The 20,153-nt window shown below is 40.4% G+C and overlaps 1 protein-coding gene across 2 annotated transcripts in view; it reads left to right on the top strand.

The window, feature by feature from the left end:
- Positions 1-20,153, top strand: part of tgfbr3 (transforming growth factor, beta receptor III) — a 67,553-nt gene that overhangs the window by 30,070 nt on the left and 17,330 nt on the right. For both annotated transcript variants that reach the window (XM_005727218.1, XM_005727217.1), the window contains exons 4-7: positions 7,735-7,872; positions 15,429-15,612; positions 17,554-17,716; positions 18,148-18,295. In XM_005727218.1, coding sequence (XP_005727275.1) covers positions 7,735-7,872; positions 15,429-15,612; positions 17,554-17,716; positions 18,148-18,295 — 633 coding nt within the window. The remainder of the gene's footprint in view (positions 1-7,734; positions 7,873-15,428; positions 15,613-17,553; positions 17,717-18,147; positions 18,296-20,153) is intronic.

The raw sequence follows: 20,153 nt of genomic DNA, 5'->3' as shown, positions 1-20,153 counted from the left end.
GTTTTTTGTACCAGCCAAAAATTACAAATCTTGCACAAACATGCCAAGAATGTGCAACTCTGTTGTTGACTGGAAGACATCCAAGAAGAGTTGGTAAATTAGTGAGCCTGTCGTCTGGTCAGTCTGTAACTTTGGTACAGATTAAAAGTTCACGTTTGTGACGGCTTTCATATCTCTCAGCGCCCTGCCACCATGATATAGAAATTTGTAGGTTTTGATAAAATGTTAGAACTTTTGTGCTTTGAGTGGCCAAGAGATTTTCTCTGCACGTTCTTGGTCATATCAGGATACACTATTACTAATTTACGAACCTATTATTTTCATCTAGGAAACACTCTACCCATTATGCTATCGACTCATAAGTGTGTTTCTGCTTACGTTTGCAGATTAGCAGTGACCATGTTAGCATGGTTACTGTGATCATGTTTGCAGCTGGGTAGAAATTTGCTTCTAGGAGATTTAGTTTTTTGTTCATTATTATTTAAACAATTTAAAATTACGGAGTAATCAGTGGTTCATCGCTCCAGTTTGGTAAAGAGTCATTTATTTATATTTCAGCAACTTGAACCATTTGCCAATAATTTCTTTTTAAATGTTACCCCACACAATGGGTGCTGAGCAGTGCCAGGCCACATTGGGTAAAATATGTGCGATGGTTTAACTGAGCTACTCTGCAATTTCAAAGTAACATTTTTGATCTGGATTTGAAATCTAAGCCAACCCCCCAAACTCTGTTTTTTTAATTCAGTGTTTGTCTTTAACAGTAGGCTTTGTTTCATAGACTCTTAACTATCCTCTTTCAAAATATGACCACTTATGATACTGGCTTGACTGGAATTCTTTTTTTTTTATTTTTAATTTTTTTTTACTTGTAACGTGTTATTCACATTTGTCTGAAATGGAGATAGATGATTTCTTCAGCTTCAGTGGCCCTGCTCAAAGTAACAGAAAACCCTTTCCTCTCTTTTACCCATGTGGGCCTCCGAGGACAGAGAGACAGGCCAAATTGGAAAGTCAGTATTCTTGGATAGGTCAAAAGTGACTTTTGGCTGGGCTTCAATTGCTAGTAAAGCTGCAATGCCAGGTTGAGCTTGTGTGTTTCAGAAGGAAATGATTTCCTCAAATAATGTCAGAATGATTTTCACATTTTCACAAAATTGAATTACATTTTATAAAAACAGCCCAATCTTGCAGAGTAAGACAAGAGTTAGTGAGAGCGACCTGTGGACTGCTGCTCATATTTCCTCCGAGCTTGAAAGCCCTTTGGGTTTTTGAGGCAAAATAGCTTTTCGTGGCTTGACTATTGACCTGGAGGTGTTGGTGTTTTGCCACCTAAGCTCTAAAAAAAAAAAAAGAGTGACCTCATCTCAAAGTGTTCTTTTCTTCTCTATTTGCTCTGGTTTTAAGATGTAGGTATCAAGTTTAAACAATCTCCCACATGTTTTTTCTGTCACGTGTAGAGGTAGCCTTTTGTACTCTGCCTAACAAGCCACTGCTGCATGCACATGAATGCACACGAGCCCAACATTACTGTAAACACTTTGTTCCCAAGTGGAGCCAAAATAAGCAATTCCAAAAAAAGGAGTCTTGTCAGGGCATAAGGTTGGGTGATAGGGTAGAAAATAAATAAAAGGGGTCAGTGATATCTCAAATCACCCATCTTTTTCTAATCAGTTTACCCTAGGCAAACATCAAACACAGCCACTGGCTCTGAATCAGGGAGAGGTAGAGCAGATGATTGCTTTATCAGCTGGAATTTGCTGATATCTTAGACTGTGAGTGACTAGCTGGAAGAACTTACCAGGCAGAAACGTAACAGTGTCAGATATGACTTTAGCTAGCACACAAGATAAACCGAACACATACAGTAAACCTGTTTAGGTCTTTCTTTTTTTTAATTGAAGCTTACTTTGGAACTTAGTAATAACCTTTATTTTTAAAAAAGTAGCGGCACTTATACATCACGTTAAAGTACAACAACATTTTTGGAAATGGACTGGTTCTTCTATAGCGCTTTTCTACTCCACTTGAGCATTTAAAGTGCTTTAAACAGGATGCCTCATTCAACAAAAACTGTATTTTCTCTAATGGCCACTTAAGGCTGGGTCCACAAACAGCAATTTTGAAATTTGGGGGCGGGGTTTACAGATACATGACCTTATAGGTACCTGTGGCCAGGAGCTGTCTGCTAGGCTTCACCTCAGCTAATTCGAGTCACTGAACCATGTTTGTGGGGTTGGTGCCTTTTATACCATTTTTATTGGCATCCTCTGACAAATAATAGGGCTCGAGCTGGCTTTTCTAGAAGACACACTGGTAACTGTGGTGTTGGCCTATATAGACTATGCATGTTAATGCCATTCTTTGTTGATCCCATTATTTATTACTGATTGTACACAGATTTGTAGTTTAACGCTACTGTACATAGTAACTTTTATGTCTGAATGAAGTGTAGAAATAGAGTAGAAAAAACACGGGACTCAGGTGTACAAATGCTCCATTGCACGAGTCATACGTTACTATTTTTAACTGTCAGAAAAGTAGGCCAGTAATGATAAAATTCATTGACCAGTCTCAACTGGAATCAGTTGCAGATTCCCTTACAAGTGCTTTTGCTTTTTAGCAGTTGGGAGGATCCTGTTAACAAAAGCAATTAACATTTCTTTTTTTTGTTAAATGAAATTGCCCAAAAAGGAACATAGTCCAAACAAAACACAGGACGCGATATACAGCTAAATATGCTTTTGATTTCACTGCATCTCTAATCTAGTGTTTTTTTTCTTCCTGACCCTGTGCTCCCCTCTCCCCACCTTCAGTGCTGTGTTATTTACTTCAACATGTCCTGCTTTTGTGTCATATCACTAAAAGATTGCTATCCAGACGTCCTGTCTCACTTCAGCGTCTTTTCAGGGGTTTTTTTTTTCCCTCTTTGGAGCTTTGCATTTAGCTGAGTACAGACTGATTATCATCACATTTAGGAGGAAGGCTCCAGGTAGCATCACCATCTCTCTCAAATATGTGGGTGGCGCTGATAAGAGCGGTCAACAGGTTTTGGTCCGCTTCTCCTTTATCTCTGAGCTTCTTTGCCTGAGCTTCCCTTCTCTCTGTACACCCTCAGTGATCCGGAAAGAACCAAGATCCAGACTGACAAGACACACGCACATACGCACACATCAGATAACACAGTATGATTGGTTCCAGGCAGTTCTCGGAGTTTGTTGTCTATGTTTTCAACTATAAAAATGTTGTGGTATGGGGTTTAGCCACAGTTTGTGTATGTCGTTGTTGTTGTTTTTTTTGTATATACTCTTGGATTTTAGTGATGATGGTTCATGTCATGTGATACATGCTGTGCTTTCTTTCTGTTTTTCTGAAGCTGATTATTATTTCCTGGGTGGGAGAGTGTGTTCCCAGATTAGTCTTACTTTTCAGATAATTAAAGGATGTTTTGGGTTTTTTTCAGAATCACTAGGGTTCATCAGGCATTTAATTAGCTCTGTCAATAAAGGAAACTCCCTTTTCCTGCAAGGACACTGAGCCGCAGTGATAGTGGGCTCTAACTGCAGGGTGCAGGTTTACACGGCTATGGAAAATATTTGATGGTGAAAGTATTTCATTACAATGTTGATGCACAGCCTTTATAAAGCACTCTTGAAACATTGTGTAATTAAGTTGGCTTGAAAGGTCCTGGAATTGCAAATGCATGCTCAAAGCAGGACAAACAAATCACCCTTTACAGTTTCAGTGTCACAGGCATCGGTAGGATCTAAATCTAACCATGTGGCTTTGCTATACAACAAAAGCTTGTCTGTGATTTGTGTTTTGTTTTTTTTCGGTTTTGTTGTAGTTGGCGCTGTGTTTGTTGTTGGAGCTGATTTAGAGCTTAAAGTTGATGCTGTGTTGTTTTTTTCCTCACATTTCCATTGTTTACACATGCTACCACCACTAATGGTATGCTGCGTGACGGCTTATCCTGCTACAGCTGTCGTCCCTTGTGTGGAGTTTAATTTCAGTAACGCGATAGTCCGAGACAAGCCTCCATCCGTGGCTGCTGGCAAATGCCCCCCTTAACTGTAATGGACCCTGCACCCCTAAATCCTTGTGCCAGGCTCCTGATAATCAATCAGCCGTGCCGTGGCCTCCTGTCCCGAGCACACCCTGCAGGGTTCTCCGACGGTAGCTGCCTCCATCAAGGACAACTCAGCGCCACCTGATCCTTACAAACACCACAAGAGGTACTTTGATGCCTGGTGCTTTTGCACCTCTTCTTTCCACACCCTGGCTGCTTGACAAGGTCTGTTGCTATGCCCACTAGCTTCACCAGACCTCACGAACACAACTCTGTGGGCAGAGATGCACACCAGCTGCTGCTTAGTCCTCATCATTGCTTACATTGTGCAACCCAGAAAGGATTTAGATTTTTATTAATGCTGTTTTCTCATTAAACTTGGAAAAAAAAAGATAATAATCACCACAGTTTTCACCCTTTCCGACCCCTTAGCGCCTCTTGGCACTTCCTCTTCTTGGAGCTCTGTTTATGCCTGCGTTTGCAGGTGACTCACGTCTTCTGGAAAAGTTTCTGTCTGGGTTTAAAATTCCTCATCTTTTACAACTCTCCCCGACTCTCGTTTTCTTTCTACCTCCTTCTTCCATCTATTGAAGCCAGGCTCTTAGAGCCAAGCCAGGTATGATTATATCTTGGTTGTTGTTATCCTCAAAGGAGCAATACAGTCGCTTTTTCCAGTGTCTGGATTAAGTGTGGGGGGGAGCAAATATGAAAAAAAGGGGAAAAATAGTGAGACAGAGAGAGCGATGAATCTCTGATCTGTTTGTTTGGATCACCATCCAGATTGCCTCATAGATAAGTGTTTAGTAATTTCTTCCATTTCCTTGTCTCATAGGGACGTTTTAACGATTTTTGCAACACTTTCATGGACCACATAACTGAACATTCTGGTTTGCATTACTCTCCTTGAGGGCTTACATCTGTTGAGGAATGATAATTGGACTTTGATGCTGACTCTGTTTGTTCTGCTAGTATCTCTTGTTAAATGACTTCATGAATCATCACAGTGACACATCGTTGTACTTCAGAAAATGACAGTCAGACTTTCCTTCTGTGCTGAGGTATATGTTAGTCTAGAATGCTGCATGGCTTCAAAAATACATCAGATTACAATGAATTCTTGTTTTAGTGACAAATGGATCAAATGGAAACAGAAAAAAGAGAAATGCCAAAAAAAAAGAAAAAAAGCCTGTTCATTAACTGCATACTTCTCGATAAAGAAGATATCATTTGGCACAGTTATTATAGTCTACATGATAATGAAACAAAAGTCAACCTTTGGTATAAGTGGCAGCTTTGTCCAACATGAGGAAGCACATTGAAAAACAAATCTTTACTTGTTGAAATAAATTGTAAATCTTTGTATGTTTTTGGCACCTTGGGGGACTCTTCCTCGAAGTTGGCTTTGAGGATGTGCTTCGAGTGCGATCACAGTCTTATCTTGTTTGTGTGTGAAAGTATTCAGATAAAATGGTGCGGTTGCTTCTTGTTTATGCTTTCCCAAGATTCCTGTAATGTTTCCTCGGCAAACACTTCCAGTTTCACTGTAAAAAAATTACCAAATCAAGCTTTTAATTTAATAATACAGAAGTTTTGCATATATTAAGACATTCAAAAGTGAAAAGTGTTTTCATATATTGCACAGTTGCTGTAGCTTGTTTTTCAAGCTCCAATGACTGTATTTAAATGTAGTTGTATGTAAGTTCCTTGGAAACTGTCCCTTTAGTGCTTGAAATCTGTAAGCTTAGTCTGAATATTATTGAATACAACGTGATGTTCTTTTTGTGAATCAGTGGCCACTTAGGGAGTCAGAGAGGAGGATAATGCTGTAGGGGTGGGCCAAGAAAACAACCTGCTCAATGCTTCATATCACAACCCACTCGACCACCCCAAATTTATGACAGCATACAGCATAGTCAACAGTTACTGCTGATAAATTACTTTACCTACCATTGATGTTCTGCTCTATTTATGATAGAGCAGGTCTGAAAATGTGATAGCAGAAATTTATTTGTTTTTGTTTTTTTTACTTTGCTTCTTCTTGCTGGTTAGGTGAAGGCACACAATGCTACTTGGTCGCTAAAACCGTGCTAAAACCAGCTTGGTTGAGGCTGCATGTTGAAAAATTAGGCTTAAATGTGGCACGGAGGCGCTTTTACCAGTACTGAGCTTTGAAACGACAAGCTGGAAGGGAAGATGTGTCGCAGATGTGCCATAAAGGCCAGCAGTTTTGACAAAACTCCAGTGTTTGACACCCCGGGAATAAGCATGGACCGTAAAATATCAACTTGGCAAGAGCAAATGTAAAACAATATTAAAGGGATAAAGGATATTGTACTCTGTTCAGTATTTAGTCTGGTTCAGAACCTATAACAAACTGTTTACTTTTTCCATTAATAAATCCATCTAAATGAGTACTGCAGTGTTTGCAAATACGTTTTGTAGTGACTGAAAACATATGAGTGTAGCAGAAAATGTTAACGGTTTCAATTATAGCGTGTAGATCTCTGTCTCGATAATACGCACTCCATAACCACATCTGAGCAACTTAATGCTCAGCCTGTTTTTCACTAATTCAAGCACTGCTAATAATAACCTGTCAACTTGCTTTTTAATCACCATCACTCTGTTTTCAGCTCATTTGTTCTGTTATTGAAGTACAAAAGCTATATTTTGAGTTCAAAAGCAAAAGCTGATCTTTTGCTGAGCTGTGAATAATTAACTTACTGTGGTGTTGTTTAGATCCTAAAATATGAGTCCTTGTGGGTTCAGTTAGTGATTTACAGCTTTTTACTGCTGACACACAGAATGGAGCTGATTTGATTAGTCTGTGAATACAGAGAGGAGGAAGTTTAAAGATGAGTGTCAGACAGACCTTTGAACCCCCCGAGAGTGTCAGTTCTCATCAGTGACAACAATAGAGAATTTTAACAGTTTGTTAGTAAGTTGGTGTTTTTCAGTTTGAGTACAATTTAAAGAAAATGATGGAAAGCCAGACCCTTGCCTGAGATGATTTTGGGTTAAGTCTCGCACTTTGAACCACCTGACTCACTTTGGCGTAAGTGAAGGCTAACACTAGAAACGAGAAACATCAGTTAAGGTCCCAAAACACGCACGTTTGTTTTCGCCATCTCACTAACAGACTGTGAAAATCTATTTTAATGGGAGTCTGAAAAAAAGGCATAGTTGCAAGCTGTAGAGATGGTTACAGGGACCCGCCACTTACTATTTTTTTCCCCGTGAACAAAGACTCGACTGTGTGAAAGTTAAGAGCCCTCTGAGGATACATATCAGAGCTAAGCAAGTGCCTTTTAGGGAGAACACAGCACGCCGTCTTTGTAAGTTTATCAGCAAAGTGAGTACATAAACAACCACAAAGCTAGATAACGTAGAACAATTTACATCATAACAGAGCTGGATTTTCACCAGACTAGTAGCAGTTGCCTGATATTAATGCTTATACAAAACGGAACATGAGAATATCAAAGCTTTGACATTTGCCCAGTTCAGCTGTGTGAAATCAGATCATGTTATGTACTCTGACTGATCTCGTAGGATTTGTGTTTTTTACTCTTCTCACTTCCTCAATATACTTGTGGTAACAGGGCGCTAATTTCTCTCTTTCTTTTTCCCCCTTTCCCCTCCCTTCTTTTTTTTGCTCTTGCCAGGTTGACTTACATCTGAAGCCCATCCAGTCGATGCTGCATCACCAGAAGCCCCTGGTCTTCGTGCTCAGCTCCCCCCAACCATTGATCTGGAATGTGAAAACAGAGAACCTGGCTCTGCGCATCCAACATACCTTTTATGTGAGTCCAGAACACAAAAAATCCTTTAAGTCCTGCTTCCTAAAACTGTGTATTCATTTCCTCACAGGCTAAACCGCATTACCGTTTCAGTAGCCTTTTCTATGAGTAACATATTTGAAGCGATGTAAATTTGCGGAGGAGGCCGTTCTGCACTTCAAAGGGAGGTTTCCAATGTTTTGGGGGCACATCTGGTCAACGCGCATGTGCAGTCATAGCTTGTGTAGAGCCGTGCATAATGTTTCATCTGGTGCAGTGGATTCTTTAGTTGTAATATAATTTTGGAAGTATTTAGCGGAAGTTTGACTCACATTATCTTATACAGGATGCAGCTGTAAGAGGTTGTTTTTACGCTCATAAATGGGCCAAAATGTATTTATCTAACACAATCTGCTTCGTCAGCTTTATTCATGCTCGACATCCACCGAGTTGTGTCCCCCACCCTTCTTTACACAGTCCTGTTGATAGCTTGGCTGCTGTTCATATGACACTGGGTGTATCCATGTATCACAAAAAAACCCTCAGCGGTGAAGGTGTGGTACCAAAAACTGTAGCACTAAAGCTTCACCAACTTTATCCTTTCGTCTACTGATTTTTGTTGAAATTGTCGTACAAGTTGGTTCGCAAGCAAGTATATAATATTGATAAATCCTGTGTTTTTCTTTCTACAAATGTAACTTTTATTTGTTACAAGATCTCTTCCTCTTGCTTTGCAGACTGAAGTTTTTCTTAGGACTCTGGTGGAAGAGGCAAAGATTTAGTGAAGGGTATCTTAGTGAAGTTGGAGCCAGGTCCCCTGGGGAGTCAGCCATATTTAGTGAAGGTACCAGGGGGCCTCTCTGGGAAACTTAATAAAAAATGTAAAAATGCACTGCTTCAGTGCTCTTGTTCAAAGCCCGTGTATCACATGAGAAAATCAGTGCGAAATGAAACCCAGAAGCCTCCGCTGTAGCTGTGGTCTCTGTTGTAGCTGTGGCTTCACTGTGCTATATAACTATGAAAACTTCGCTTTGCATTCATGTGAGCTGAAGGCTTTTCTGTATTGCTGGCTTCCCAGAAGTATTCATTTTTCAATTTCTATGTTAACACCAAAGCATTGTGCAAGAATGCAGCATCAGGTACGCAAATTATTTCCATATGTGGTTGAGAGTTTTCAAGCTTACTTCTTAAGCTCAAAACATCTTCCCATAGATGGAGGAGGAGAATATGGACAAATGGCAAAAGCCTTGTGTTACGCACAGGCGCATAACACAAGGACAGCAAGAGGATCCAGTGACTTTGGGAGCTTTTTGCTGGCAGCGCTTCAGTCTACTGGCCCTGTTACAGGAAAGGGTCACTACAAGTCAATAAAGTGGGTCATCACTTTTATCCAGTGCAGACTTGTATCCTGATAGATGTTGTATCTTCCAGAATCATAATCCCCCAGTCAATGAATAGTTTGCCAAAAGTTTGAGAATGATGTTAATCTTGCTTTTATCATTTCTCAAACTGGTGGAAAACCTATGTGAAATGTTTGAGTCTGACATGTTAAACACTCTCCACTGCTATCATAAAAACACTGGTAATAACCTTAGGAACCAGTTGCTAAATGCTAAATGCATTTCAGCTTTTATAGACTCCACTTGGTGTATACAAAAGTTGTCCAACATAACCCACTGTAAAACACACAAGCAAATGCACGATGCTTAACATATCCAGCAACAACAACAAAAGCAAAAAACCCAAGATATTAACCGTAATCAAATATTACTCCCAAACAAAAAAGTGATTGGCCAGCCAAAATCAACAGAAAGCATCAAATTCACTGAGACGAGCCTTGGAATGGTCGCAAAATCTAACCTAACATCAGAATTAAACGGACGAAGAAGAAAGAGGAGGAACAAGCTTCCTGTTCTCTTTTATTGGCTTCCAGCTCATTAGACCAGACCAGAGACATCTAAATAAAGAGTGAACAAATTATGAGGGATGGATTATAGAGTCTGATTTACAGATAACCAGAGGGCCAAGGGCACATAACACCAAACACCTCGCTAAAGCTGTCTTCACTCATGAACAGTGGGCAGTATCTGGAGAATTAGCTTGTCCTCAAGTACCCTGTCTCACATGTAGCACACAGCAGAGCATAGTCTGCTTCATATGTGTTCTTACTACTGAAAACTGGTTTACAGACAATGCCACTTGTGTATTATGTTACAACTTTCAACAGAGAGGTTCTCCCGTAAAGGCTCAGTCATGTCTTGAAACAAACTTCTTTTCCTTTAATTTGTCACCTCTCCATATCTAATTTTAAGAACTACGTACTCCAATAAAATGTTCTGTGTGTCCCAGCCTGGTTGACATTTAGAACAGTAATTCACTGAGTATTAATAGGCCTCTGCTAGATCTTATGAAACCTTATAGGCTTGTGTGACAGGGACTTTCATCACAGAGTCATATTAGGTCTCATCACCTCTGCATCAAGAGTGATTCCTGTACAATAAAGTGTTTACATAGTTAGCTGACAAGGTTTTGTTTTTACTCATCGTGTATCCTAGAAAGGTTTCTTCTATTCTTAGAGAAATTTAGAAAATCTGTTATTTTTTAAAAAATAAAGCATTAACAGACATGTTTGAAGTTCCTAAAATTCACTAACCAATATGGGATCTGTTTGTCCTTGAGTGGGATCATAGTTTTCAGAGAAATTTACTACATTAGGATATTAGGCCTGAGTGCTAAACAGCTCTTTTAATTATCATTTCCTGTACAAATGGAAATGTTCTCATGTCAGAAAGAAACGGATGCATTTCATACAGATGGATGAGCATCTGGCCAGCTTGTGTTTTCTTAAGCTCTGATAATGTGTGGCCAGTGAGATGAGTGTTTCTGCAAAGACCAGCAGGTCAGCATCACACTAAATATCTTCCCTTGTCAGTGGTGGCGAACAGACAGCAGCTGAAAACCATCATTTTAAAGAAAACTTCGAGGCAGAGCTAATGCTGTGAGTGTAACCATGTTGGCAAGGTTTTAATAACTTCAGCTTAATCTCCAATTAACAATATCTTTTATTGAATTTTCTTTTTAAATGATAAAATGTATTTGTTACATCTTTGACTTAATTCACAGTATTCATTAAATTGAAGCATTTTAGACCCAACCAAACCGAGGCGTCAGCTTTCTCTTGTTTGCCCTTTAGTACAATATTTGTCCGACACATAATAGCAGCTTTTGAACGAGCTGAAAAGAGATAAAGGGAATTTAAACACTGTAGGCCGAACTAATGGCTTTGACTGACTACAGGGGCCGCTGCTGAATTAGGTGTTAAGTATTTCTGTTTGAGTGGCAGCACTGAGCCCTCTGGCAGTGTTGGTATCTTATCCACCAGCCTGACTGCTGCACATTGCCCAAAGAAGTCCCGGATCTTCTCAAATTCTCTCCACAGTGACACCTCCTTAACATGCCAAAAAACTGAAATACAACTCAACATCTTGCTTGAGTCTTCTCCTAACTGTTAATTGGTATTCATCTTCGTCATCTCCAATAACTGTCATAACTAATTCTAATCGATGTTTGGTCAGACCTGCTTTATGCTTTTACCTTCATCCATTTTTTTCCCTAACCACTTGTCAAAAGGTGGAGTAAACCCTGGAAAGGTTCATCACAGGGCTCTTTGACATTCATGCCTTTAATGAGGTAGAAAAGGTTAGTTTCTGGTACTGCACATGAAACGACAACTGACCATGACCACTGATGCAAAAAAAAAAAGGTCAGCACATTAAGGAACTTTCCACTCTTTCTGCTTTAGAAAGGAGTTGAGATGTTGCTTTAGTGAGAGCAAAGAGTCAAGTTAAGTCGGTTTTGGACTTAACACTTCAGAATAGAAACCCTATGCCAGACCTCCCTCACTTGCCTTTCCACTGGAGAGGCTGTTTCCTGCGACTAACAGGACTCTGAATCAGACCTGCCAGTCCTTGTTTCCTGGTCCCTGTGCTCAGGGCTCCATGGACACAGATGGGCTGCCTGGAAAAGCTTCAGAGATGTTGAGCACACTGTTACTGTTGGCCACTGGACTCCGATGGCTTTTAAAATGCCAGACTTTTGTTGTAAAACATGCCTTCCACAGTGCTTTTTGTCAATCACCTGCAGGTGGGAATCATTGCGTTTCTAAACTGACATGAAATATGAACACTGAATAAAGGCCAAATTTTATTTTACCAAGGGACACCATGATTGGAAGTGAGACATCTGCAGAGTGTGCTTTGCTGACTTTGTGGCCAAATGCATATATTTCTTCTTGTGGGTTTGAGGTTGAGCTGTGTTGCATCTTTGCTTGAAAGGCTTGATCTGGAGCAAATGTTTTATGACTTTTCATGGAACAACACTGTTTAAGCTGTTGGCATGTATGTTGTCCACTGCCTGGTTGCCAAACTTTGCCTTTTCACTCTAGTATTTCTTTCATTATTTGTAGGCTCATAGTTTGAGCTCCCTCCTCACTGTAATCACCAATGGAAACCATGGGTAGCCACTAGTGTTTTTATTTGGAGACAGTAATGGCAGAGGAACGCTCCAGAGTGGCGCTGAGACATATGGTATTGTTTTCTCCACAACAGAGCCTGCCAGTTCACAGGAACACATCTGCAGAGAGCAGCATGATTAGGTCCCAGTATCTCATTGAGTAAGAGAAGATCAAATCAGCCACCAAAGCATTTATCACATTAATATCAGAGAGTTATTGCATGCTCATAATATCCATCAACTCATTCTGCACTTTCCATCACCCTCCTGTGTTTGCAACACCTCTTATTTTCCAAACAGCTTTTTGCAATTTCCCAGACTAAGGGTGTTGCTCAGTGAGAACGCAGCTCGTGATAATTGATCTCAAACATTTGGCATGCTGTCTCCCTTTTGCTCCACATATGGCCATAACATGTTGATCCATACAGGCAGAAAGAGCCGGAAATATACTGTTAAATGTTTGGGATCTTCAGGACTGGCAGATGTGCTTTTATCTTACATGATTTTAAATATATCCTTCATTGAAAACACTGAAAATGCAATGACCAGATGACCAGAATCAGCTTTCTGGAATCCTTTATTTATCCAGGTAAAAATCTAATAGAGAATAAGATTGTTTCTTTTTTAAGAGGGCAGCAGAAATGACAAGAAAAAAAACCGATTTAATCTCTCCAACTGTAACCACTTTCAGTAACATGGTTGACTAAAAGTACCATTATGAACATGAAAGCATGTATGTCAGTGCCAGAGGTCTAAAGTTAATTTCTAACAACTGCAAAATTTGAGAAATGTCTTTCTATTCAGGGCAGTCATGTCTTTAAACTTCGATTTTCTTGCTCATGTTACTTTAATCAGAAAAAGAGTGGTACATTAGTAGCCTCCAGAACTGATCCAATAATTTTGGAAGCTGAAACATCAGACTTCCTGTTGAAACATGCAAATTTTGACTTCCCCAGCTTGGTAGTCTAATATATTTACTGTGACTCAGCTTCAAAATAACTGACACCATTACAGAGAACTCAGTATGGCAGCACTTTGTTAAAACAGATCTCCACCCGAGAGTAGAGACAATTTTACTTCACAAGTATTTCTTTTCTACAGCTCAGTCGGGAACCGCTGGAGCCCAAAAACGAAGCCAACATCGAAAGCCTCACAAGCTCACTTCCTACAGTGTCCACTTTACACTAATTTGCGTCACTGAACGGGGCCCTCCCTACCAGTTTGTGCAATTTTTGTGTCTTTTGGGATATTTTCAATGGAAATATCTAACAAATAATATGGCAGACTGTGTAGCACAGAACGTTTATGCTTTGGTTTTGTTGAGTGAAATTCTAGTGCCTTAGGTTATTTAACCCTATGTGTCACTGTGTTGCACCTACACACTTTTTAGAAGCAGCTTGCTAACTAGGCATGCTAGGATTAACCGATAACTTAGCAGTTCAACAACTCGACCAAATACGGTCACTTCTGGCTCCAAAAGACAAACATGGTTGCAGCCAAATTGTTGATGTTGGGTTTCAAAATATATACAGTCCATGCTACAGCCCTATAAGGACATGAATACAATGCAATCATCTTTAAGATCTTTTTCCAGAGTTTCCTGACATGAGAATAAGCAAAATGGATTAACTAAAGCACCCTGTTTAAGTACACCAGCAACGAAACTAGCACCAGAGAACTGAATGACAGCTTATGTAAACAGTACGCAGTACAGTATATTTATATTTATAAATGCCATTTAAGAAACTACACTTTGGTTTCCAGCACTTTTTGGTCTACCAGGCGTGCAGAGAGAGGCCGAGCAGAGAGAGAGAGTTTGTTAAAGCCCAGAGTGGGTGTCTCACTTCCCCGTTTCAAATTCCTGAGGTTTCCAGCACACTGGAAGGCCTGGAGCTAATTTGGCTTTCAGGCTTTCCCCTCTAATTCTTTGCGACTAATTATGGCCGTATTCCCGCAATTAAACTGATAAACTCTGCTGAGCTTGGCAAGGATACCCCGGCCCCTCCCCGGCAGCTTAGCGCACCACCCCTCTCCTCTTCGCCATCTTTCTTTCTGTTGCTTCTTACTGTAGTAAACACACTAAAAATAAAGTCAACCTGAATTCTTCGACAATGTCTGTCTCCTAGGCAGCAGTATTTACAGCCTCTGGTGACAATGCCAGGAACACTGAGAGGAGCGTCCAGAGGTCAGACAGATGTTGTGCATGTGGAGATTTGAAAAGTTATGTCTGAAAAGCCTAAACAGTCAGAAGGGATATTACTCTGTTATCATTGAAGCATGATTGCAATTTAGGGACAACTTCATAAACTCATCACAGAGAAGAGGTCTGACGTATTATTTCTCAGATTCAAATGGATTTATTGTTTCAATTGCACCTGCCAGCACTGTCTCAGCTCATGCATACAGATAATATACCTTGGAGGAAAGAAAAACAAGGAGGTGGGCTGTCTAGACCGTGCGCTAGGATTCATTTGGATGTTTGGTAGGCTTTCAGTAAATATGTATGTGAATGTTTATGTCTTTGAAATGAAGCTCTGAATTCCAGTAAGTTGCAAAGGTGGTCTTTTCCTGAAAAAGTTTGTATTTTCTGTTTTTAATATGTAAATGTGCTTGCCTTCTTGGGTTTGTGTGTGTCAAAGATATGTGTTGTCCCTTGTGGGATATCTGTAGCCCCTTGTGGCCACTTTAAAACACAACTATACATTTGTGATGACGCACTACACTGGAAACCAGACACCTGGTTGTGTAGAGGAACATGTGTAGAAAGATCCTGAGCATACTTGTACAAGCTTTGCAAAAAAGTGAGAAGTTCAATCGTATTTAAAGAGTTAGTGCTTTGCTGTGTTTTACAGTTTATATTTTTGTGACGCAATAAGAATGAGCAACATTGAAGTGCATGTAATTCTCAACAAGTGAACCACTTTTAACAGAAAACATTTTCTCTGAACTTGAGTTGGACGTGAGGAAAGCTGAAAAAACTGAAGAAAACACGTTATATAGAGCAGGTAACGTTTTATCCCAACAGTTCCTTTGTTCCTTACACTCCTGCTTTTTTTCTTCTCCTCCAGGTATCTTTGGGCTCACAGGTCAGGTTTAAGCCGGAAAACTTCTCCCTCTTCACCCGCATACAGCAAGAGACCTTTCCCCACGGCAATGAGCAACTCCTCAACTGGGCCCAGAAGAAGTACAGGGCAGTCACCTCTTTCTCTGAGCTCAAGATGACTCAAGACATCTACATCAAAGTCGGAGAAGGTGTGCACCAGATTCCCAAAATTCCCAAACATAGCTCTGGGCCCCAAGGCACTCCTCCACCCCATTCCCCTTTAGCTTTCATAACTTTACTTAGCTTTTGTGTTTTAGCCCAGGCTAGAGGTTTACATGCACTACGCTAGAAAAAGATTTTCCTTCCCTCAAAAGACAGTCACCCTTTCACACTTTTTAACAGGCCACCTGTGGTATTCCTAAGTTTTGCTTGCTTACAGCCTCAAGAGTTCTTGGAACCCAGAACAAAAATGGTTGTATTTCTGTAACATTGTAACATCTTTAAAAATGACTGGGTTCAGAATAAAGCCAATACATTAAAAAAAAACCAAACATATATAGGCAAGTACTTTCTCTACAAGACAAAAAAAAGATCCCATTTAAATTGGAAATGTCGCGCTTTTATCATCCTTATTTCAAACTTAAAATCCTTGTATCAGAGCAAGCAAACAAAGAAAAAAACACACAGACATTTGTCAGCAACAACTCTGTAGTTAAAATGTACATTGATTTGTATTTCAACAACTGTAAAACAAAAGTTATGGCAGCTGAACTACGAAGTACTTAGTACTTTGACTTACTGAATTTTGGGGCTTACAGACACTAAAGTAGTTGCTACTTTGCTGTTAATACACCAGAAGACTTTATAGTGAAGCCAAACAAACACACAGTACTGCTTTTCATTTTTTAACAAGGTGCAAGGTGTCATATTCTGTAGTTGGGGGAATAGGTGGTAGTTTTACCAGGAAAGAAAAAAGTTAGGAGGGAAAGATGAGGTTAGAAAGAATTAGACAAATTCTTTCTGGTTTTTTCAATAAGTTGAGGGAGGAGGGTTTCTCAAGTGAAGAGCACAGAAGGAGTCTCCGGGGTGGCTATGATTGATTTTCACACATGTTCAAGATGCAGAATTACAATTCTTTATTTTCTGCTCTCACATTGTGAACAGACAACACATCCGACTCTGCATTTCATCAGCTCTCAGACGAGATAACTTGTTTTTAATGAGAATCTATTACTACATGAATATAGAGCAAAGCTTGTGTCCAGAAAGAAATTAATGGTTCCACTAAGTAAGTTCTCTCTGTGTTTTGTTAGTTTCTGTGGAGAGCGGAGAGGTTGCTCAGCCTTCACGCTCTTGGCTGGTGTCATTAGGGGCTGTGGTTTGGCAAAACCTCAGAGTGCCATGATGTTTACTTCAAGTAAAGAGCTGTAGATTTCCACTCCTTCACATCTTCAGAAGTGTTTCATGAAGATGGAGAGATCCTCACTTTGCTTTCTAGCATGCCCACACTCAAGGTCTCTCCTCAGCTCTTTAAGTGCCACAAGAGTTCCGGAGAGGAAGGTGCCAGCCTTCAGTTTACACTCTGTCCAAAGTTCTGTTTGCCAAATAAGGAAGCATCTGTCTGTGTTTTCCCGTTGTGCTGAGAATGAGCACAACTTTTCATGTTAATGAATTTTTTGAACTGTTGTGAAATTGAAGGAAAAAACACAAGAAGTTTTGATGACTGAGCATGAATATTATTGTCCTGTTATTGCAAAAGAATTCTGGTAAAACATCTTGCTAAGATTTCCCACATAAAATCTAATTTCCCTGTTGATGGCAAGACAGATTATGCCAACCAGGGCACGCCCAACCTCGTTGGGCGCACAACCCAGGGCCTTGTTAGTGCTGCGAATAGTAGCTGCAGGGTTACAAGAGCAACTCTGCTGTAGATGGGAACAGCTGGGTTAAAGCAAATGTTCAGTCTTCCGAAGGTTTCGTGAGCAGGACGTTGAATTCGTCACTAGAGCAGGGGTTGCTGTTCTGTTGTTGACATCAGGCTCTGACCTCTCTGTGGTAGAGAAGTACCAGAAGCTATATTTCTCCTTTGCAGGATCAAAATAGTTTCACAGCCCCTCTGAACAGTAACACAAACTTTTCTCCACTTTCAGATCCACTGTCTTCTGACACCTGCAAGATTGATTCCAAGTTCCTGTCTTTGAACTACCTGGGCAGCTACAAGGAGCCACAGACATCAAAAGGCTGCGTCCTCTCTGTGCCCCACAAAGACAAAGAAGTCCACATCATTGAGCTCCAAGCCCCAAACGCCAGCAGGTGAGCAGCCAAGGCTGCAGAGGCCAAGAATACATGTTGTCGCGGTTTATTTTTGAGGTCAGGATGCTCTCAATAATCTCTGTGGAGTTTATTTTGGATGGGAACTAACATGAAGGCGGAGGGGGGTTATGTTCACTTAGTGGTTTTCTTTTGAGGAAGAGATTTCAAAACTTGGTCTAACGGTCCAGTTTGCCAGATAATGTCCTCACTCCCCAGTGGAGTGATTATTCTGTACACCCAAAAGACAGAAAATCTGGGAATGTGTTGTATCTTGCTGCGGTGTTATCTCTTATGTATTGCATACGTCTGCATTCTTTTTTCTGGGAATACCTCCAGCTTTTTAATTAGTTGGCCAGACAAAGGCACAGTAACATTACGTAGACCTGACCATCTATTATTATTTGTTCTTTCTCTCTCCTTTTTTCCTGCAGTGCTTTCCAGGTGGATGTCATAGTTGATCTGCGGCCACTGAAGGAAGGTACCTGGGTACATCGAGACGTTGTCTTGCTGCTCAAATGTGCTAAATCTGTGAACTGGGTCGTCAAAGTCCACAATGTGACGGGCAATGTGTATGTGGTGGTAAGTTGGCAGCATTACAAGAGACAAAGGCTTTCCATCAAATGATATCTTTTTTGCTCTCCAGGCATCACGGATGATTTTATATAGTTGATCACATATCACTGTAGGTGTCGCGGACAGAAATGTCAACACTTTACGCTGCTGGCCAAAGAAGTTGTCACAGCAAAAATGTGTGTTGAACTGGCGCCTGGTCCACGCTGGGGGACAGGGTGGGGATAACAGGTTAGGAGGAACTGTGAAATGTCATTGTGGCACCTCCAGGAATTGTCATCACTTTGAGAGAGCCAGAGGCTGGAGTGAAGAGGGCATCATATATTTTCAGAGCCAGGCGTGCTGCAGTATTGGGCCAGAGCTGCTTCCCATCAATCATAATGTGAAATACGCGGAGCGCTTTATTCAGGCTTTCGGGCTTCCTCACCACACACAAAAGACAAACAGAGGCTAATTACTACAGTATATCAGTATACACTTTACTGAGAAATATGGGTTTGTGCATATCAACGGTGTGCTTGAGCATATAGTTTTGATATTAAATCTTCATTACTGCCATTCAAGTCTCAGGACCCTCGGGAACCATAAGAATATGACACCTATGCACACTTTAAAAGAATAGTTTAACTGTAGATCATGTCGATACACAACTGGCCGTGGTCCAACCACCACAATTGCTGCAAGGCTGGAATTTAGAGCTTCTCTTTTCCTGGAGTAAAAAAAACAATTCCAGTTGAACTGAAAGAGAATCACCAACACCTTTTTTTTTATTTTGTATGCCACTTTCTTAAGTTTGCATCTTCTAGCATGTATATTTGTGTTCCCTGAGGTGTGTTTGTCTGTGTGTGTGGGAGAGGGCTTGTGTTTCCTCAGTGTCTAATGCTGATACTCGCTGCTGCAGCAGTGACACTGCCCTTTTGCCAGGCATGCTATGTTTGTACAGCTGCCTGCTATACACTGAGTCGATCAGGTTTTTGGGTGTAATGCCAGGTCAAAAATCCATAACACTTAGTGGGGAGAACAATTGAGTGTCATGCATTGTGTATAAAACAACTTTACGGAGTTAAATTTTGTTCATCTATTGGATTATATTTCGCTATCAGTTTAGTAGATGTACAAAACATAAAGAAAAACATCAATTTGGCTGTAAATGTAACAACTAAGGGATGCATTTTCACCGGAGGATCCATGTTCCGGCACGTTTGGCCCTCAAACACCACTTCGTTTGACTAGTGTGATAGCTGTGTACACACCCTGGATTGTTTAATGTGGTGGTCCCAGGTGCAGTTTATTTGAATCGCCTTCACAATGAGAGCAGCCTCTGGAAAATCTGAATTCCTTCCTTTATTTTGTTTTAGAGCTAATTAGCAAATAACTTAATGTTAATATGATTGGAAGATTACACCTTGTAAAGATCAGTGTGTTAAAGTTCTCATTTGTGCATTATGTGAAACTGCTAACTTTAGCATGTAGCGGTGCATCACACAGCAACAGGCATTGCTATGATCTTCTAGCATTGTTACGTCCCGCTGAACTGTTCAAATAGAACCTAACATCACTGTTGTTTTTATTCTTTTTAATTGATGTTTACAAGATTGTAACATAGATGGTGAATGTGTGTCTAAATGGTTGACTTTGAGTGTAACACTAGCTTACTGTAAACCTGCACCGGTTACAACAGCTGACATCTCTCAACCATTTATCTTAAACATCCAAAAGGTCAGTCATTTTTTAGCTCCCCCACTGCTTACATTTTGACTTTTACTTGACAGCAGCGGTACACAGGATACGCTGCTTGTGCAACCAATGTGTGAGAGATCGTCAGCTACGCTAGTGATATGATGGCCAAAATAAAACTCAGGCCTCG

The sequence above is a fragment of the Pundamilia nyererei genome, unplaced genomic scaffold (genome assembly GCF_000239375.1).
Source record: "Pundamilia nyererei isolate P.nyererei 1_Seehausen unplaced genomic scaffold, PunNye1.0 scaffold00023, whole genome shotgun sequence".
In the NCBI taxonomy this organism is placed as follows: domain Eukaryota; kingdom Metazoa; phylum Chordata; class Actinopteri; order Cichliformes; family Cichlidae; genus Pundamilia; species Pundamilia nyererei.
The sequence above is the reverse complement of the archived record's forward strand: the minus strand, read 5'-3'. Positions and strand labels throughout refer to the sequence as shown.